The 20,037-nt window shown below is 29.9% G+C and overlaps 2 protein-coding genes across 4 annotated transcripts in view; one reads left to right on the top strand and one right to left on the bottom strand.

Annotated features, from left to right (window-relative positions):
* Positions 1–116: 116 nt before the first annotated feature.
* LOC126749159 (uncharacterized) lies at positions 117–12,076 on the bottom strand. Its single transcript, XM_050458836.1, has 4 exons — positions 11,737–12,076; positions 2,107–2,180; positions 1,777–2,020; positions 117–666 (listed from the first exon to the last, which is right to left on the bottom strand). The coding sequence occupies exons 1-4, from the start codon at positions 11,926–11,928 to the stop codon at positions 394–396; spliced, it is 783 nt and encodes a 260-aa protein (XP_050314793.1). The 5' UTR covers positions 11,929–12,076; the 3' UTR covers positions 117–393.
* Positions 8,218–20,037, top strand: part of LOC126749158 (oxysterol-binding protein-related protein 2) — a 24,846-nt gene continuing 13,026 nt past the window's right edge. The window contains exons 1-2 of one of the 3 annotated variants that reach the window (XM_050458834.1): positions 8,218–8,269; positions 16,427–16,521. In XM_050458834.1, the coding sequence (XP_050314791.1) occupies positions 16,496–16,521 (26 nt within the window). In that variant the 5' untranslated portion in view covers positions 8,218–8,269; positions 16,427–16,495. Of the gene's footprint in view, positions 8,270–12,271; positions 12,291–15,953; positions 16,118–16,426; positions 16,522–20,037 lie in introns of those variants that run through there. The other 2 variants (XM_050458835.1, XM_050458833.1) reach the window with 2 other exon arrangements.

The following is a 20,037-nucleotide window of genomic DNA, read 5'->3' as shown; positions in this document are numbered from 1 at the left end:
ATATTCTCTATGGAGATCTGCGTTTTAATGTTATTTGTTCTGCTTTTTGTTGGTTATTATAGCTATGTCTAATATTATCTGTCTTTTTGTATTTATTAAAAATATATGGGAATATATGTGCTTTATATGTTTTATTACAAAATTATTATGACATCGTATAAACCAACCTATTTTAAATTTCTTGTATTATCGACTTGACAAGTATACCAAAAAAGAAAAAATTGTAGCACTATGTAGCATGAGAATATAATAATATATTATCTAGAAATTCTATTTTAGGCAGGCTTCTGCTCACCGAATGTCACTAAATACTAGCCACAATAACTGATTTTTCTAAATGCTATATCTAATGATCAATTAACAATAAATACTTATAAAATACATATCTTAAGACTAGAACTCTCTATTACTTTCAATTTCAAAATCTCCTAATTTAACAGCACCAAAGAATGACTTTCCTGGTTGAAAGCAGGAGTAGTGATCCTGTGTAATATCTTTAATGCTGATTCTGTCTCCTCTTGACATGTGTTCCACTCCCATAGTAAAGCAAGTATTGCCTTTTAACTTCTGGTTTCGTGAATGGATTTGGACAGTACATTGAAGAATTCCTTCACTGTTCTTGAAGACTTTGTATCCATTCTGATCATGCACATCTAAATAGTATATCTAAAAAATTAAATAGGTAATATTTATTCAATAAAAGACGATCATTTATTCTGAATTATTACATTGTTATTCCTAATAAAATTTATAGAAATCTGGGTAAAAGGAACGGTAACCTCTACCACAATAAAAAAAGACATTTAATATAATGTACTGATAAATTCAGGTATAATTTGCCGGAAGCCTATAAAGCCACAAGCCTGGAAGGAGAAACTACACGGTAAAATATATTTTATTGCAAAAAAAAGCTCTAAAAGTATAAACATATTAATAATAGACGTCCATTGATATCAAATACGTTAAGATCGGTAATACAGAGATTCTCGTCAGAAAACTTTATAATGCAGATTACCACAAGTTATATATTGCTGATATTAATGCTATTTTTTTTCAAATACAAGTACTTTTAAATACATACAGAAACGGCCACTAAAAGTATCTCCAAACATACATGATGAATTTGCTAAGAACATCACAAAAGGAATAATATTAAATTGTTCAGAAAGGGTTAGATGCGCAATTAGCTACCCAACGAGCCAATTTTTGTAAGAATATAGACTTAAATACGTATTAAAAAAAACTCTCGATCATTCAGTTTCAGCGGTTTCTTGTAGTAACTTTCATTAAGATCATCGTTAGGATTACTTGGGAATTAATTATAGAAAGCCATTTACTTAAGAGATAATTGGATGTAAGGGAATGTGCTAGCTGCCAGGTGTATTAAATGAGACTGAATCCAAGATAAGCCAAATCGGTCAAGATCGTATATAAACTTCAAAGAAGTTTCAGTTAAATTTCATGGATAACTATCTTATACCTATTGTAAAACATTTCTAATTCCACTCTGCGAAACGAATTGCTTGTTCAGAGTTGGAAAAGCAAAAGTTATGATAAAAAATTAAAAATATTATTTTAATTTCTACATTTGATATAAATGTATTTATGTAAAGTTATTATATAATATTCAAATAAAGTAATACCAAATGTCCAAACTTTAAAAAAAATGAATATTGTGCAATTTAGTAATTCAGCAATTCAGTAATTTATTTACTAGAATATAAAAATGAAAATAAAAATAAATAATAAAATTATTACAGGAAATATTTATTGTACCTGTGCATATACCAAATATAGTCCCGGCTCCTTTATGGTTAAATATCCAGAATGGTAACCAAAATGGGAAAGCATATCAGTTTTCTCCACCCAATGGCTAAGTCTCCAGTCGACAAAAACCTCATGTAAATGTCTAAGATGACCATTTCCATTAAAGTTAGTATGGGTTCCTAAGATATAATTAGAGGTATCGCCATTTAAGTGAATTGAGGGTAGAGGTTTGGATCTGCCCATTCCTGTGGATCTAAACGTTTGCATTTGTAAGTATACGATTTACTATAGATTGTAAACTGAAATAGTATAGGCAAGGCTTCACAGATAGAAACTTACTGAATATTTCGCTTTTTCCTAGTCGTTGATTGAGTCGATAAATTGTGAGCGACTTGGATTTCATCTGACTGCATCTGTAAACAAATAAGTCTTTATCCATATCTGAATGTATGCATAATAATTGAGATTTTTGGTAATGTGGCGGAGGCAGGGCATTGGTTGGTAGTGGATTTTATCACTTATGTTAGGGACAAAGCAGGATAAATCTTAGTTTTAATTGATGAATTACATATACAAATCTAGTATCGTAAGAAATATTCTATATATATTGGATTTTTCAAGATTTCTATTATCATTATTTCTGATATCAATTCTATAATAAAAGTGGTTATTAATTTGGTAAATAAAGTTATATATGAATGCGAGTTTCCTAAGGAATTGAAAATTCCGAAAGTATATTTAAAACTGGCTCTAAAAAGGATATAAATAAGTCGATATCTATCATAAGAATGTTTTCCAAAATTGTTGAAAAAGACTCAAAAAAAAAGAATGATTTATTAGTTATTTAACAAATTTATTAAGGTTCAATATGGTTTTCTAGAGCATAGTAGTACCTTAAGTGCAACGGTAGATTGAGTAGATTATATATCAAAAGCTCTGGATGATAGAAAGATAATTGCGGCTGTGTTTGTGGACCTGAGTAAATCTTTCGATGTAATGGATATATGCATATTGTTCAGAAAAATACATAACATAAGATTTAGAGAAGTGGCATATAATTTAATAAAGTCATATTTATCCGAGAGAACTCCGTATGTTTGCTTAGATAAAATTAATAATAATCTTTTTACTAGTGAGTATGGAGTTTTCCAAAAAGCGCGATACTTTAGTTTTGCTGACGATACTGTGTTTTCGTATACAGAAACAAATGAAAATTATTTATTTAACTTAGTTAATGATGATTTAAATGTATACATTAAATGGCCTTACCATAATACATGGCCAATGGAGCTAAAACTAGATATCTGATATTTAAACAAAAAAAGCAATAAGAGAAGATTTTAGCATTAAAATTAATAATGTCTCTTCGGAAAAGATATATACCATTAAATCTTAGGTTTAATAATAGACAAATTTAAGTTGTGGATAACATATTCAACACCTTTCAAATAAAATCCTACCAATCATTTCACTTTTATGCAAATCAGACACTATCTAAGTAACAAAACAAAATACAATACTGATAACGCTTTTTTTCTTTCGCACTTTAAATATGTAAAACCAATTTAAGGTACTTGGGGTAAATTAAAATATAATACGGCTTAAATTTGGCAAAATAAAGTAGTATATAAAATTTTAAATAGTTAAGATCTAATGTAGACATTATAAAAGGTGTGCATAGTTACAATATTAGAGCTAAACTTAATTTATACCAAAGTACAGTAAAAACTAATATAGGTCTAAGGAATCCTTTATGTCAAGCATGTGAAATATATAATGAAATTTCAGCAAAAATCTGAAATATCAAAAGATTTCAAAAATTTTCAACAGAAATTAAAATCTGTTTAGAATTTTTTTTTTGTTTATAATTATGGGGCACTGTAATATAGGTTAAAATTTTAAAAGCACTGTTTATAAATAATACTGTATTTATTAAGTCTTTTGTACTTGGATACAATAGATTGCATTTTCAAAAAAAAAAAATATACAGGTCTAAGATATTGGAAAATGCAAGCAATGATAGCCCATCTCATCAAATTGCTCTATGGTTCAGATTCTAATGGTTTCAGTAATTCTTATGGTCATGCATTTTCCTTCTCTTCTCTTGACAAAGCTAATAAATATTTCTGATTAAGCAGAAACGCATAATGTTGAGTTTCATCTGGGGGTCTAGTGTTTAATTAAAACAAATGTTTGAATAAAATAGTTTAGACATACTTGATTTTTATCAATTTCCTATAAACTAATTACATATATGACTTGTTTCTTCGATGTTTATTTTTCCGGTGCATTTCATGCATAATAATTTAATAGTCATTTTCAAGATTTATTATATAGTGATTTTAATTATTCGCTTTTTATCCTATTATCTAAATTAGATAAAAGAGAGCAAAATTTAACCCATAAATGTTGGAAAACATTTTTGAATCTGGTAACTTAAGTTAAACAGTAATTTACACTTAGCAAATTTGTAAAATCTCGACCGTTTAACTACAGAAGACAATGCTTTATTAGTTATAATTAAATATTTTAAATTGTTTCAAACCCGTTTAAACATAATTTGGTGATTGATTATGTAAAACTCAATCCTTCTATACACTGCTATTTAATTATGGATATACGTAACTGTTAAATGTATATGTGAGTTTTACTCCATATAAACGGGAACCTCCGATTACTATGCTTATGTTTTGATTATTTTTACCCAAAACATCAAGTAATATACTCAATAAGAAAAAACAACAAATTTCTTCAAAAAGCGAATCTACCAACCGCAACATCCATACCAACTTCTCTTGGAGATCACCTTTAGGATGTAAATACCACTCTTATTGGTTGGTAGCATTCACATGGTTAAAAAGATGCGTGATCGCTGATAGTTTCGAATGACTGAAACTTTTTATATAACTTCACTAGAATTCAGATTTTAATTTTACTATCTATCTATCTTTTTTGCCAACCATGTTAACGTCTAAAGAAGACTTACAAGATCTATTTTTTTTAATGAACTATACAGGGTGTCCCAAAAATATACCGACAAACTTCAAGCCGTGGTAGGTGACATCAAAACCAATAATTTTTGTTGAGTAAATATATGTCCGGAAATGACCGTTTGGGCACTAGACCAAAAAAAATGTTTTTGATACTATTATTTTGGTCATTCATTGAATAGCTGTTTGCAGTGCAGTTTAATCATTATTTATTTGTTAACAAATAAATTATTGTTTACAGTAGTTACTCAAAATGTCGAATATTTATTTCAACGCAAAGATTGCACCGTTGGGTCATTGAATCGCGAATTCTTTGGAACATTCCGGGCGCTTTTTTTCATAAATACGTAAGACTATTTTGTAAATGTGGCAAATAATTAAATGAGTACCATAACTCCTTCCCATGATCCACTTTCATATCTTCCTATTGCAAATGAGAATTTCCACAGTTTTTTCTTTACGCCCGTAGTGTTACCAGAGCTTTGCAGTTCAATTAGGGAAATCAAAAACAAAGGCTCTTCTGGAATTGATGAACTTACTCTCAAAATGTTTTCAAATCTGCCCGAATGTACACTATGTCATCTTATTACTCTAATTAATCAGTCTTTTCAAAAAGGTGTTTTTCCTAACTGCCTTAAGTTGGCGATAATAATTCCACTACATAAAGGAGGAGACAAAGATCAGTCTTCCAACTATCGCCCTATCGCTCTTCTTCTCATACTTTCAAAAATTATTGAAAGATTGGTAAAAAAAAACTTCTATCATTTTTGCTAAAATATAAAATACTTACTTCCCATCAATTTGGATTTTTAAATAACAAATGCACAAATGATGCTATGTTTTCTCTTTTTAATAATGTGTACTCCAGCTTAAACAACCAACACCCTACAGCAACAATTTTCTGTGATTTTTCTAAAGCCTTTGATTGTGTTAATCATGATATCTTATTAAAAAAGTTGCAATATTACGGGTTCAGAGGAGCGGCTTTTGAATGGTTTAAGTCGTATCTCAATAACAGAAGTCAAGCTGTGAGAATTGATTCGACTATGTCTTCTTGCAAGCCAATATAAAGTGGAGCGCCTCAAGGTTCCGTACTTGGCCCTATTTTGTTTCTTATCTTCATCAATGACATTGCTAATCTAAATATTAACGGTAAAGTCTGTCTATTTGCTGATGATACTAGTTTTACCTGGAGTAATCCGGATATTTCTACACTTCATAGAACCGTATCAAGTGATTTAACTACTATCAAATCATGGTGCGACTCTAATCTCCTTTGTCTCAACATTTCCAAAACTAAAATGTTGTCCTATAAAAAGACCTTGCAATCTTTTGTACTTGGTAACGCAACAATAATTGACGAAGTTGATTCTGTAAAGTTTTTAGGGCTTAACAACTCGTTAAAATGGGACACACATATTGACTCTTTATCAAGAAAATTAAGTTCCGCTTGTTTTGCGTTAAGAACAATTTCTAAGGAGCTTAGCCTGTCTCCTTCTAGAACAGTTTATGTTGCCCTTTTTGAATCGCACCTTCGATACGCCCTTCCATTCTGGGGTACATACAAAAGAGACTACAAAAGAGAGCTTTACGTTATACACTGAGACTTAAATACAGAAATCAATGCCAGCATTTTTTCAAAAAATTTCAAATATTAACTCTTCCATCTTTATTCATATTTTAGTCCGTTTGTCTAATACGCAAACACGGTTCCGCACCTGATAGGCCTTCCCATAGTTATCCACTTAGAAACACGGAACATGATCTATACCTGCCTATCCCACATTCAGAGTTGATCAAAAGTTCCATATTATATAATGCAAACAAAATGCACAATCATCTGTCATTGGAAATTAAATCCATCACATTTTTTTTGCATTTCGCAAAGCATTAAAAGCATTCTGACTGGAGAGAGCTTTTTACACAGTTAATGATTTTTTTTTGTAATCATTGATTTGAAATTTCGCACTAGCTGATTATGTATTTTTACTATCTGTACATGTTTAGGTATACTGCTTTGTGTAGCTATTTTAGGATTTTTTATAATTTTTTACTTTTTTAAACATTTTTTACATTTTTTTTTTAACATAGAGAGATTTTTTAATGATTTTTTTTTTTGACATTGTATACATTAAATTGTATATTTTATAATAATATTTTTGACTACTTACAATTTTTAAATTGTATTAATCTGTATATATTGTAGATATTCTATTCTATTTATTTATTTATTTTTTTTTAATTTTGTTTTGTTTATCTTTTCTTTAATTGTATTTTGTTTGTATTTTTGTCTTTTTTGTTTTACAGCTTTGTCTACAAATTGTAACAATTTCTTGACAATAAAGCATTGATTGATTGATTGATTGAATAGGTTTTACATAGGTACAGCCGGCCATTATGCTTGCTAGCAGATCTTCCTCATTAGGAATAGGCGTTTCATAGACCGAACTTTTCAGATAACCTCAAAGAAACATATAGGGGTATAGGATCAGGAGAACGCTGATCTAAACACCGTTGCACATTTGCACCAAAATGTCGAGGTCCCCCGTCATATCGAAACAACATGTTATTTGTAATGTTTATAGGAATGATTCGCAATAATCGAGGCAAAATATTTTGTAGAAAATGGAGGTAAATATCTGCATGCAAACGGGCAGGCAACAAATAAACAAATATATTATCTCCAAAAATACCAGCCCAGATGTTTACAGAAAATTGTTGTTGATATCTTTTAGGGGCCACAGCGTGTGGATTTTCATCATGCCAAATATGGCTATTTCTGGTACTAAAGTAACCATCGCACAAAACATCCCTCATCTAAAACGTAAATAGTAGATATAGCAAAAATAGAGGTATCGAGATACTACATTTGGGTCAGACCAATTTGAGGTACTTTAATAAGTTATTACCTTAATTGGTCTTTCGATGATTATCTATATCTTAAAGTTCAACAACTTCAATTTTTAAAATAAGTTTATCTGAAAAACAAATTATAAAATAAATTACCTATTTATTTTAGATTCTTGAATAAGATACGATAATGAGCGTTAAATAGGGTATTTCAAGGTTTTTTTGTTCGTTACGTTTTACCTTAGGCTTAGGAGTTGACCGACCAGCTACTTAAAATTTGCTAATTGCTAAGGCAACTTAATAAACCTACGCACAGTCTTATAGATTTCTTGAAAATATTATATTTAAATAAATAGAAATAAACAGGGTGGTTCTGCCAATACCTTTTAAATATTTCTTGCCACTATACTTGCCCTGTATATAACTAGTTATTATCATCAACCCGAAAGAAATTAAATTATTTCGTATTTATGTATCTTTACAAATACAGCATTGTTATCAATATTTATAACAAACGACATTGGACAATTTCAAAAACGAAGAATGTTGTGACTTTATCTTTTCCAGAAATAATGGTTAGTAATTATTACAATTTATTGTTTCGTATTAACTATTTCTAAGAAATCTGTTTACTTGTGCGTGACAAGTGTGCGAGTACAAGCGTGAGTATAACACTGGTTTTATTAGTCTTAATTAATTTGTTTGAGAAGAAGGTCATTTACACTGATGTCAAAGAATACATTTTTTTTTGTTTATAGCAATTATTGTGTATATTTTACTAATTACTAACGATGCCGTTTTGTAAAATGTATTCATCTTATGTCTTTTATTATCTAAATTTAGATAATTTGAATATATTGTAGGTCAGAGATCAAATCAACATAAAGTAAAGTGCATTAACTACATTTTATTAATTTAGTTAAATAATGGCAAAATGTATTTTATGAAACTAAAGTTTCCAGGCACTAAAATTATGTTTGCAGATGTGTGCAGTTACAACATAATTATGTGGAAAATCGTTCTACTTTGTTCTTTTATCCGTCCTGTACAACAATTAGATTAAGTACGATCACCAATAAGGCAAATTTTTGTGCCAAATATCAATGTGCGTGGTTCTATATTTGTCCAATGTTCAGATCTTTTTTTCACGTTAATAATTTTTTTATCATATAATAGTAAAATGGGTGCTCTTTTTCTTCTTTACAATTTCTTTTTCTCTTGCCTTTATAATTTATATCTGAAGAATTTTTCACCATTTGATGATTGCTCGCATATTATCTATTTAATAGACTAGCAAAAATGTCTGATGCCTTTTTATATTTATTTTCTGAGTACAGTCAGTTAGTACGGACTTTTTATTAATTGTGTAATTCATGGCTTTATATCACAAAGCAAGCTCGTTATCAAGAAAAGTCAGGTTATCACAATCCCAATTACGGTACATTTCTGAAGCACGCTGAAAATTTTTTTATCTATAGTTTAATCTCAGTGTATATTTAAATTTTAAAATAAAGACAAAGCAAACCAACTTATATATTGATTCATATATTTTTAGCAATATATCTTAAAATCTTGGGATTACAAAATGGATATAGTTTTTTAGTGAGATTATATACTTTTCAAGTAAATATTTTTATATTAATAAATTATTTGTTTGCCAGGGGTTCAAAAATAATCACATTTTTTATAGTAAGTCAATTAAAAATTCCTAAACCGCTAATATAGATTGATAGTTATTCATAAAGTAAAAATTAACAATGTAAGAGAGGTTAATTCAATTCATATAGGAGTCAAGTTGGACTAATTTAGCAGTTAATGTTTCTTGGAAGAAAGTTGCATATGTATGTAACAAATATGGTACGAGTTTTCCGATTTTTTTAGTCTTAAACATGCATTAAAATATTCTCACATGACAACAAAGAACCATTCAAAATATAAAAAGCATTCAAGTTATATTCATGTATAAGAAATATTTAAGCTATATTATCCTCTATAATTTTTCTATATATGTTTTTTCAAGCTTAAGTCAAGTTAATACTGATAGAAGTTATTAAATGACGATTAATGTCGCGTCTTTATATCAGTCTCCAATGTATGAATTTAAAAATCGGGTATTGATTTATTTGTTAATCACCAAAAGTAGATTTAAAGTGAAACAAGCTTTCTTTCACTAAAACACTATAGTTTATATCCTTTGATAACTTTAAAACTTCGATGATGTCAGGTGTGACGTAATTTAGTTCTTAACCGCATACATTTTTGTCGTGGCGAGGTTACATTGAGAGTATATATATATTATAGTGTAGTAGTCACATACATTTCCGGCCACTGATTCTGTGGGTGACAAATGACATATTGCTCTGTATTTGCCAATTTTAATTTTTTAGTTGCGTTTTGTCATTTATATAAATTCTGTGAGCTTTTTGTGAGATTTCTGAGCTTAATCGCAATCGAAACTTATCTTTTTCTTAATATTTTTAACGCAATTATACAAGGTGTATCATGGTCAAAGGTAGGATAGACGTTTGAAGAAATCGGGACGCTGGATTTGAACATTTGGTAACATGTATTTGCTAGTCATCTAATAAGTTGAAATATTTTGAGAAGTGCAGCGTTGCCACTTATACAAAAAAAAGTATCATTTTTTCTAAGGGCTTTCGATTTAATGATTATTTTCCATTACTTCTTCGAAACATATGTACCTCTAAATTAATATTTTTAATACTCTAGCTGCATTCGTAAAAATGTGAAATTTTGGATGCATTCCAAAAATAGAAATTAAGTATAAGTATTTAACGCAAATAGGCATGAAATATCATAATTAAAAATGACATAAATATTTGACAATTAGTCTTGTTGATAAAAAAAGTTTAATAATATTTAAAATGGAAAGAAATAACTATCAAATAATGTCTTAATGAAGTTCTTTATTATTTATGGACAATGTGACTTAATAATTGAAGGTCCAGTAAAGTGTTTCCCGATGAACAACCAATAAACAAGAGAATTGTATTAATTATGGCTCAAAACTGAAATCGGAAAATACTGCTTCTGATCAAGATAATATCATGAATGTTTTACTCTTTTATCTAAACGAGCAATACTTAACTGAACAAAATTTACATGTTGTGAAGGATATAATACAAAGTGCGATTATGGCTGAGGATTTAACATTCACGATGAATTGTTAAATCCTGCAAGATGCCTTAAAATTAAACGCCTCAACTGAATCTCCCAGTATATGGATTAAAAAATATTTGGAATTCCAAGGTCGACATTTTGAATATTCATTTAAAAAACCTTGAATATTTTATTGTATTATACTAGTATTTCATTGAATTTTATTTTGTTATCATGCAACTGCTCTCTTGTTCATTAGTTAGTTCTTCTTGTTTTTATTCAATATTTCATTGACATCCTTCTGCATGTTCTTGCTATTATTCGGTCATATTATAATATATGCTATTATATTAAATAATTTCATCATTTGGTTATAAATAAACTTTGTTGCGTTTTTTGTAGCTAACGGTAAAATCACGAATCTTAAGCAACCCTGTATATTGTAAAATATATGTCTCAAAACAAAATTTCTACCAAGTTTTTTCGAATGTAGATGAGGTATTCAAAAAGTATTATAACACTCAAATTTCTATTGGTAAGGGGGGCCTTTAGATTGGACAACAGGACGGGTCATGAACCATGATTTTTTTCCTTTGGGGTTACTTAAAGTAAATAGTGTGCAAGGAAAAACCATAGAAATGAAACAAAATGAATTAGTAAAAATACTACTGAGTTAATTAAAAAGTGAATAATTGACATTTTTATTATAGAAATATTTTTTTTAAATTAAATATATATATATATATATATATATATATATATATATATATATTTATTTAATAAGGGATGCTATATTTTTTTAAACTTTAAAGATATGTATATTATATATTTATAATTTGATTCAAAATAACTTTCATATCAAATATATTTTTTAACCTCACCCAGTGTATGTAAGTGCATGAAAGTAAATAAAAAAATCACACAAAAAAATTGCATTCAATATTTTTTTGCCAAAAATCAACATCCATATTTTAGCTTAGTAAATATTTAGTCATACAAAAATACTTACAGAATGAAGACCTTCCACTAATGAAGGACTTTTATATATAGCACGTTCCACTTTTAATGCTAACAACTCCTGTTCAAGTAAATAAATATTATAAGTATTGTAGAAACACACAAGACCAAGCACAAAGAATCCAGAAAGTGTAAACACGGAAAGCACTAAATTTCTTGACATTTCTTGATTTTTGTCACGCATTTTCTATTTATTGAAAGCCTAAAGCTTGAAAGACAATCCCGTATGAACTGTGACCACTGCCAGTGATAAACTCGGGCTTATCTGGCGGTTAACTGAATCAATTTTCGTTAGTTATCCTACCATTTATTGTTTATATTTGCTACTAAGATGTACTTGGCATTAAGGTACATACCGATTGCCTGATTATTTTTTAACAATAGGTTGTTATGGTAGGGGGTTGCGATTATTACGGCAGACTTCAATAATGTGGTTGTTATGTCTACTTTTACAGGTAATGACTTAACGTGGACATAAAGCGATAACGAACAATCAATCATATACAGGGTGTTTATTTCTTTATATTATACAATACGAATTTGAAGGTAAATATTATAGACTTTACTTAAAGTTATTTTTGTTTTCGAATGTTAATAATTGCATGGATTAAGGAAAAACTATTTTTATATTCAACTGGAAATAATTTATTATCGGGTCTTTAAAAAGTTTATTTTTATGTTTAAAAGACATTATATAATAATTATTTAAATTAAATAATACTCCTGCGATAAAATGAGACGTAAATTGCGAGTATTAGTACAGAGCTTCAATTTTTTTAGGATTACCATAGTTACGATAGTTACGATGCAAAGTTTCTTGTGACAACTGTCAATCTGTCAACTAAAAACATTTACAAGCATTGGTTTTCTTTGTTGTTAACATTACAGCCATGTTTCTTTTGCGTATTTAATACGCCACTAGTAAACATGATAGAGGAGTCAACATCATACTAATAATTGACATATAGTATCATGTTTGGAAAATATATACGGTGGTCCATAGAGACGAGTTCAGCAATATTAACGACTTTAAATGTCAATAAATATGTCAGGGGACATATTTACACATAAATACCAGCACTCATTTTTAACCCCTTAACAAGGGCGGCATTAACTCTTATTTTTTTAAACGAGAACGGATATGTAATATATCTTTTGAAAGTAAAGTAGTTGATATGGATAGTTCTATATTTCTGTAGTTTTTTTCCAATTCGATAAAAAACATTTTAAGCAATGTGCAAGACAACAAACGACAACTTTGTTTGTTGAGGCCTGCAGATAGACAGGTACCTCATAGTTACATATTACCTATGGAGAAAAACATGTTATATAAAAATATACCAGAGAAGTGTAGAATACAGGATTTAAGTGACTTAAAATAATAAATAAAATTCAGATTTATATTTAAAACTGACTAGGAGAGACTTATATTGTGCCATAACATTATTAATTACCTTCAGTGTGTTTCTGCTATAATATAGAAAGTACATAAAAGAAATCAGGCAAACACGTTCAATTGATAATTTCAGGCATGGTCGTCTTCTTCTCATAGAATACAATTGGCATCATATATAACTTTGTTGTAGGCGTGAATTAGTTCAGCTGATCATCGGCTTCTTCATACCCGTTAGGTCAGTTTTTTTCCTATCGAATATCCCAGTAACAATCTCCAGAGGTTGCCAAAAATTATTGGGAAAATCTTTTCTTTGTGAAATGAAAAAAGAATATTCCAATAAAAATACTTGTATAAGGGGATTGCTATAAAGATGATACAATACAATTGACAATACAATACAATATTACGAATCAATGGGTCAGCGAATTGCCAAGAATATTTGATCAACAGGATCGGCTTTACTGACTTTCTTCTTAAATGGATTAGTTAACAGAAATAATTGGACAGTTTGGAACAATACAACTCTATATTATTTTAACAAAAGTCTTACTCATTTTCTAGAAATGCTTATAGAAACAAAATATTTACACCATTCGCCTCGCAATAAAACTATATCTAAACAGTTCTCCAGTTAAATTTTGAATTGAATAAATCAATATTTCGAATATCAGTGGATGAAAATGCTCCTTTTCGTGGTATTTTCAGAAAGGTAAAGCTCCACGCCAATATGCGTTTTTAAATATCAATACAGGCTTTATTATTGCCTCTCCAGAAACCAGGCACTTTTTGAGAAGTTCATTAAATCTAGGATCCACATCCACCGATTTCTCGTGGCAACTTGTATTTCTTTTGAAATGATTTGTCTAGCAATAATTTTATTGTATTTAGTTTAATCTAACATTTTCCACTTTATGGCTCTCAAAAGACGGATGTTTCATGTAGTAACTAACTTTACAAATAATTATTAGTAATCATGATATTGTTTCTGTGTCAATGTCTCTAACTACCTAAATTAAAAAAAAATTATGTGAATCCGGTTATGCTGCTGTGTGTATCGCGTATATCCCGCCCGGTAAAAACGCTAAAGCTCCAGCAAACCTCACTTCCAAGAAAAGTTTGCTGGAGATGCGAAAGTGTTAATAAGACACTATAAATATGAAATTAGATCGATCCAACGAGATTTTAGTAATAAATAGCCTTTATTTCCAACAGGCAACTTGCCCAATAACAGGAAACAGTTACAAAACAATAAAAAATGTAGTTTAAAGTAAAAAAAAAGTCACAAAACAAACCTAAAAGAACGAAAAAAAAAAAAAAAAGTAAAGCCACAATCTCAAAAGTTATCCAAAAAATTAGAACAAATACCTATTATATATGATACAAAAACCCAATCATAAAAGTTTAACAAGATAATCACATATTCAACAAAATTAAATTAACTATAATATACCTACCAATTATAACTTAAACACATGGGTCTTAATCTCAAGAGTAATGATTCACCAAGATATCAACAATCACATGAACCGGAGAGAAATTTATATCACACATGTGACAGATCCGATTAAATATAGCGCATATTGTATATTGTATATTGATTTCAACAGGATGTTAGTATGAGGCCTTGGCAGAAAGGGGATGTCTAGCATTAAGCCTAGGCACCATGAAACGTACACCAGAAAGAAGTACAGGACTATCAATAAATCCATTCAGTAACCCATGCAGGAATTTTACAGAGAAGATCATTCTTCTGAGATGTAATGGATGTAGATTAAAGCGTTCCAATAGTTGCCGATGATCAAACCCTCTAACTGGATATATGCCATCCTGCCTAAAGGCCAAAAAGCAAATCTACGCTAAACAGATTCAAGGAGACCAACATGCTTCTGATAGAGCGGGTTCCATATAATGCAGCCAAACTCCAGTTCTGATCTCACAAAGCAACAGAAAAGCAGTCTTAACGTAGATTCCAAAATAAAACTCTGAGAACTTCTAATTATGAATCCAAGCCTTCTTAGAGCTGACTTGAGTATGTTGTTAAAGACTAGAACGAATGTAAATTCATAGTCAAAGGTGATACCGGTGATCAGTAATTTGCTCTAATCTACTCAAAATAGTATCATTAATAAAGTAATCAAAATTTAAGGGTGTTTTTGATCTAGAGTAACTGACCAAACTACATTTAGCCGCATTCAAGCCTAACCTGTTAACAGCGCACCATACCTCCAATGTATTTAGGCAGTTCTGAAAAAAAGCACAATCCTCCAAACCATATACATTTAAATATAGCTTCAAATCATCGACAAAAGCCAGCCTATGACAAGTGAGTGACTCAATCAAGTAATTTTGTAATTTTGTGGCAATTTTTGAGAAGTTACAGAGCTCATTACTCTGTTTTGGCCTGTTGTTCACGATTTGATCAGTAGTTTTTGTCAGATTGTAGTAATGTTGATGAATGCACTATGCTAAAATCGCAATTAACTTTTGTTGTTTATTATCATGGTATTAAATCTGAATTCTGTACAGGGAGTAAAATTAGTTTCTTATAACAATCTGCTTTTAAAATTATTTTCATTTCAATTGATTTAATAATATCTTTTAATCTGTATGTTTAATTTAATTCCTAACGGGTAAAGAACTAATAATTTTCACTATTATCTACTTAAATAAATGTTACCTAGTTATTTTGTTTATTTCATTACATGAAAAAACGAAAAGAAAATATTTTAAAATAATATTTCACGCAAACCGCGCAGTCGCTTTGTTCGGTCCAGGGCGAGCAAAGTTAGTCCTATATCCGTTCTTGTTTATTCCCTATTATCCTTCCCAGATTTTATAGAATGGCGGATAGTATCAATTGACACTTTGCCTGCTTAAAATAATATATCACACCCTGTTTTTCTTACTAACCTGCAGCATAGGAAAATTATCGATTTCACTTAATAGCCGTTAAGATAAGAGCTGTATTTTTTATTGGGTAAGTCTGTGAGAAAAAGAAATTTAATTTAGCCTTCTTAAATCAATACCATGTTTTTGTCAATGCCCTTCCGGCGCGCGGGCTACTGCTCTGTTCACGGTTACACAATATATCACGATGATGCATATCATACCCTTAATAAATTTGGTTACTATAATATTTAATAATTTTTTATTAAAGCAATAAATTAATATTTATCACACTTAAAGCTCTCAGCATTTAATGTATGAATAATAATTGCTAGTATGATTGTACTTTAGACAGTCGTGTTTTATCAAGATATAATAATTATTTTATATGTGTTTTCAGCTATTCAACAGTTAAATCGAATGCCCAGGTACAATTGCAAGATTTTGGGAAGGCTTAATACTAAGAAGGATGGAAAACTGCAAAAAGGAGCACAGGTTAGTTGTAATATTAGTTTGACCTTGAGTTAATTTTTATTAACGCCCTTTTAATGATTTTCACTACGCACCATTTATGGTAAGTTTGTCTAACTATATGTAATATATTATAGAGTACCCGTATAAAATTACCTGTATTACATTTAATTATTTTTTTAATTAGTTCAATGATTTGTTTAAGTGCAGTCCTTGACAACAAAAATGATTACCTTTAAAACTGGAATCATTTAAGTTCATTTATACTAGGAGCTTGTTTTTAGATTTAAAATTAAATTCGGTGACTTTATTTAAATAAATTATATAATTACGAATATATGAAGTAGGTACCAAGCCACTTATAGTATTATAATGCTCAATTATCTTTTTATTATAAAATTTTAAGAAAATAGTCATATAAAATTCTATGATTAATAACACTTATTTAGATTTACGTTAAGATGTTACCTTTTATCACAAAGATTCCGTTTCAGTTAAGATTTCTAATTTCTTTTTTTACTTTTATTATATTTTCACAATTGCTAAATATTAAGATATCAACTATATATTAAAAATTGTCACATACAATCTCAATATAAAAAGCAATTGTAAATTCAATATATATATATAGGGTGGCCCACCGAAAACGTACCCCAAGGACATACAGGGTGAGAAAGATTTTCAGCTAGATCCAAAAACAGCTCAAATTTGTTTCTAAGGGGAAAGTTTTGACGAAGAAAATATAACAAAAACACCAACTCTCTCATCTCTCATCATAATTTTTTTTCTAAAAAAAAGATGGATCTGTAGGTTAATAGTTTGTAAAAATCGATTTAGTAAGAAAACAATTCTCGGATTCATACTTGACATTTAGAGAGGCCAGTTAGTTCTTCTATGACTAATAATTGGAGTGATTGGGAATTGGTGAACCTTTCAAATTTGTCCGTTTTGACAATTGCAGAAACAGTAGAAACTAGTGAGCTTTTTCCAAACAATAAAAGTGGTAATCGGGTCGTGGAGCTATACAGCCAATGGCTTACTGACAAACATGTTTCTAAAAAATTGTTGGCGAATTAGTGGCTAAATATTGGTCCTGTTTCTAACAAAAAAGACAGATTTTTATTATACAGGATTAGAAAGAGTGGTGCACAAAACCCACCAACAACACCTTAAAAGGTATAGTATTATTGTTGGAAATTTCATCGTAGGTAGTTTTTGCCTTCCTGGAAATTTAAAGGAAACGTATTTGGATTTATTACAAAATGCAAACCATCTTTAACAAATATCGTAAAAAGCGATCCTGCATGAACAAGAACTTATTTTCCAATAAGATGAAGCTACTCCGCGTTTTTCACTAAAGGTGCTATTATAAAAACTATTTGAATCATACGTTTTCAGGACGCTAGATTGGAAGAAAAGATTCAATTAAGTGTCCCCTTTAGTTACTAGACTTAACTTTTTTGAATTTTTTTCTGCAGGCACATAAGAAGCAAAATTTGCAGTAGTTAATTCCAAATCATTGACGTATGATTCGGAATTCGTACGTCATACCGAAAATATTCCAGATTGTACGATAATGGCTTAAAGATAACCTGTATCACTGTATGGAGGTTGCCGCATAGCAGTTTGAGAATTTACTTAAATAATACTGTTAGTTTCTTAGAACAATGAAAGGCCTTTCAATGTTCTAAAGTCAGTTTTGATTTTCTGTCAAACGTATTACTGGAATTTCAAAGCTTCATATTTTACAAAAGAGTGAGCACGAACGTATAAAAAATTAAAAGCACCTTTTAATCATATTTTTTGCGCCAAAACTTGTTTCTCTCAGAAACAAACTTGACGTATTCTATATTTTGCCGAACAGTTCTTTTTCTTTCTGTAATGCCTTGCGGTATGTTATCTATGAGTATATCCCTTAAGTCCAGCGCACCAGGCTGGTATAAGCTTACCCCGTGATATGTACTTTTTTGTCATTATACTAATATCCTTTATCTTTCTTTAGTCGTTCCCCCTTTTTAACTTGAGGAAACAGTTTTTCAGAAACAACATTTTCAACTTATGCACGCAATTTCTAGGAATCTCTCTTCCAAATAAATCCATGACAATCTTTAATAATTTTTTTTACTTGATTGCTAACAGCATTGCAGATGTTCATGATTGATGACCCTTACTTCTTTAACAAAAATGTTATGTTTTGTTCTGCAATTTCATTCAAGTGCTAGTATTTGAGAGCCAAAGCTCACTACTACACTCTAATTCAATAAGTGTAAACCAGGGAGATTAAGATTGTTATGATTGGTTCCTATAAGAAGGCCATAATTGCTTGTACATCCGCAATTCTAGAAAATGATATAAAAACATGAATGACGAGGCTAAATATGGACCCGATGACTCCACCTATAGTGAGATTTTCGGGAGACTCGAATGCGACTGATAGATACTATTTATTGGCTATAGAGGCGTTTATTCTAAAAGCCTTAAGGTTTTTTCCTACTTTTCTTTGACCAAACTTTCAGTATATATTTTGAAAGACACACTAAAACTAGCATCTAATTAGCATTGGTGTCAGGGGGCCTTTTTGGTGACGAACTACTTGCGTAAGCTATAATATCACTTCCACAATATCTATGGCATCAAATCAACTGAATTTGAAGCAGAACATCCGAAATGTTCTTTGGTCCTTTGTCAAACGTAATGTAGTTGGGTATACACTGCTATAAACTTTCTTTTCTTATGCACTAATCTGATATCTGTAATAATAATTTGTCAATGATGTATATCATTCTCCTTGTAAGTAGTGACTTACAAGGCTGTAGTGACTTGCAATGACTAAGGTAAGTCCTTCGTTGGCCAGACATGTATGTCAACCGGCATGTCTCTTTTATGGAGGCCAAAATGCTCATGCAATAAAAATTCATAGCCAAGATTTAAGTGGAAGACTGTTACTAGACTAGACTTATTATTTCAAATTAATATATTGATTTCTATACCCAAGACCTTGGTTAAATCCAGCAAAGTTTTTTTTATCCAAACGATTATTTGTTATCTTCAAATTCGCCCTTACGCCTTTATAAGTAATTTCTTCTACAAGGTAATTTACCAAATTTTACGCCTTTTCATCTTGTAGTTGAACTGTCCAGAACCAATTGCCTTCTTGCAGTCACCATATATCATATGTTCCGTAACAGATTTCGACTAAGAATATGTAATATTTTTAGTCGCGATCTTTTTTGGAAACATTTATTAAGAAATATTATTTACAATTTGCATATATAAATTTATACATGTACTGGTAACAAGGAAATAAATTTTAAACTAAGCAATAATGCATATATATCTATTACAATATCTATAACTCTACTCATTTACATACATTACATTTTTGCTAATTAATACTCATTACTATACAGGGTTTTTATGTGAAAACTTCCCACCACGGATTTATCGAAAACCACTGTTTAAAAAAAAAAAAAAAACGCCGAAATACGTCAAAAGGTTTGTCAAGGGGGACAACTTTCTAATCTAAAATTACTTCCCCCC

This window comes from Anthonomus grandis, chromosome 22, assembly GCF_022605725.1.
Source record: "Anthonomus grandis grandis chromosome 22, icAntGran1.3, whole genome shotgun sequence".
Taxonomy (NCBI): domain Eukaryota; kingdom Metazoa; phylum Arthropoda; class Insecta; order Coleoptera; family Curculionidae; genus Anthonomus; species Anthonomus grandis.
Note: the sequence above shows the minus strand (reverse complement) of the source record. Positions and strands in the feature narration are given on the sequence as shown.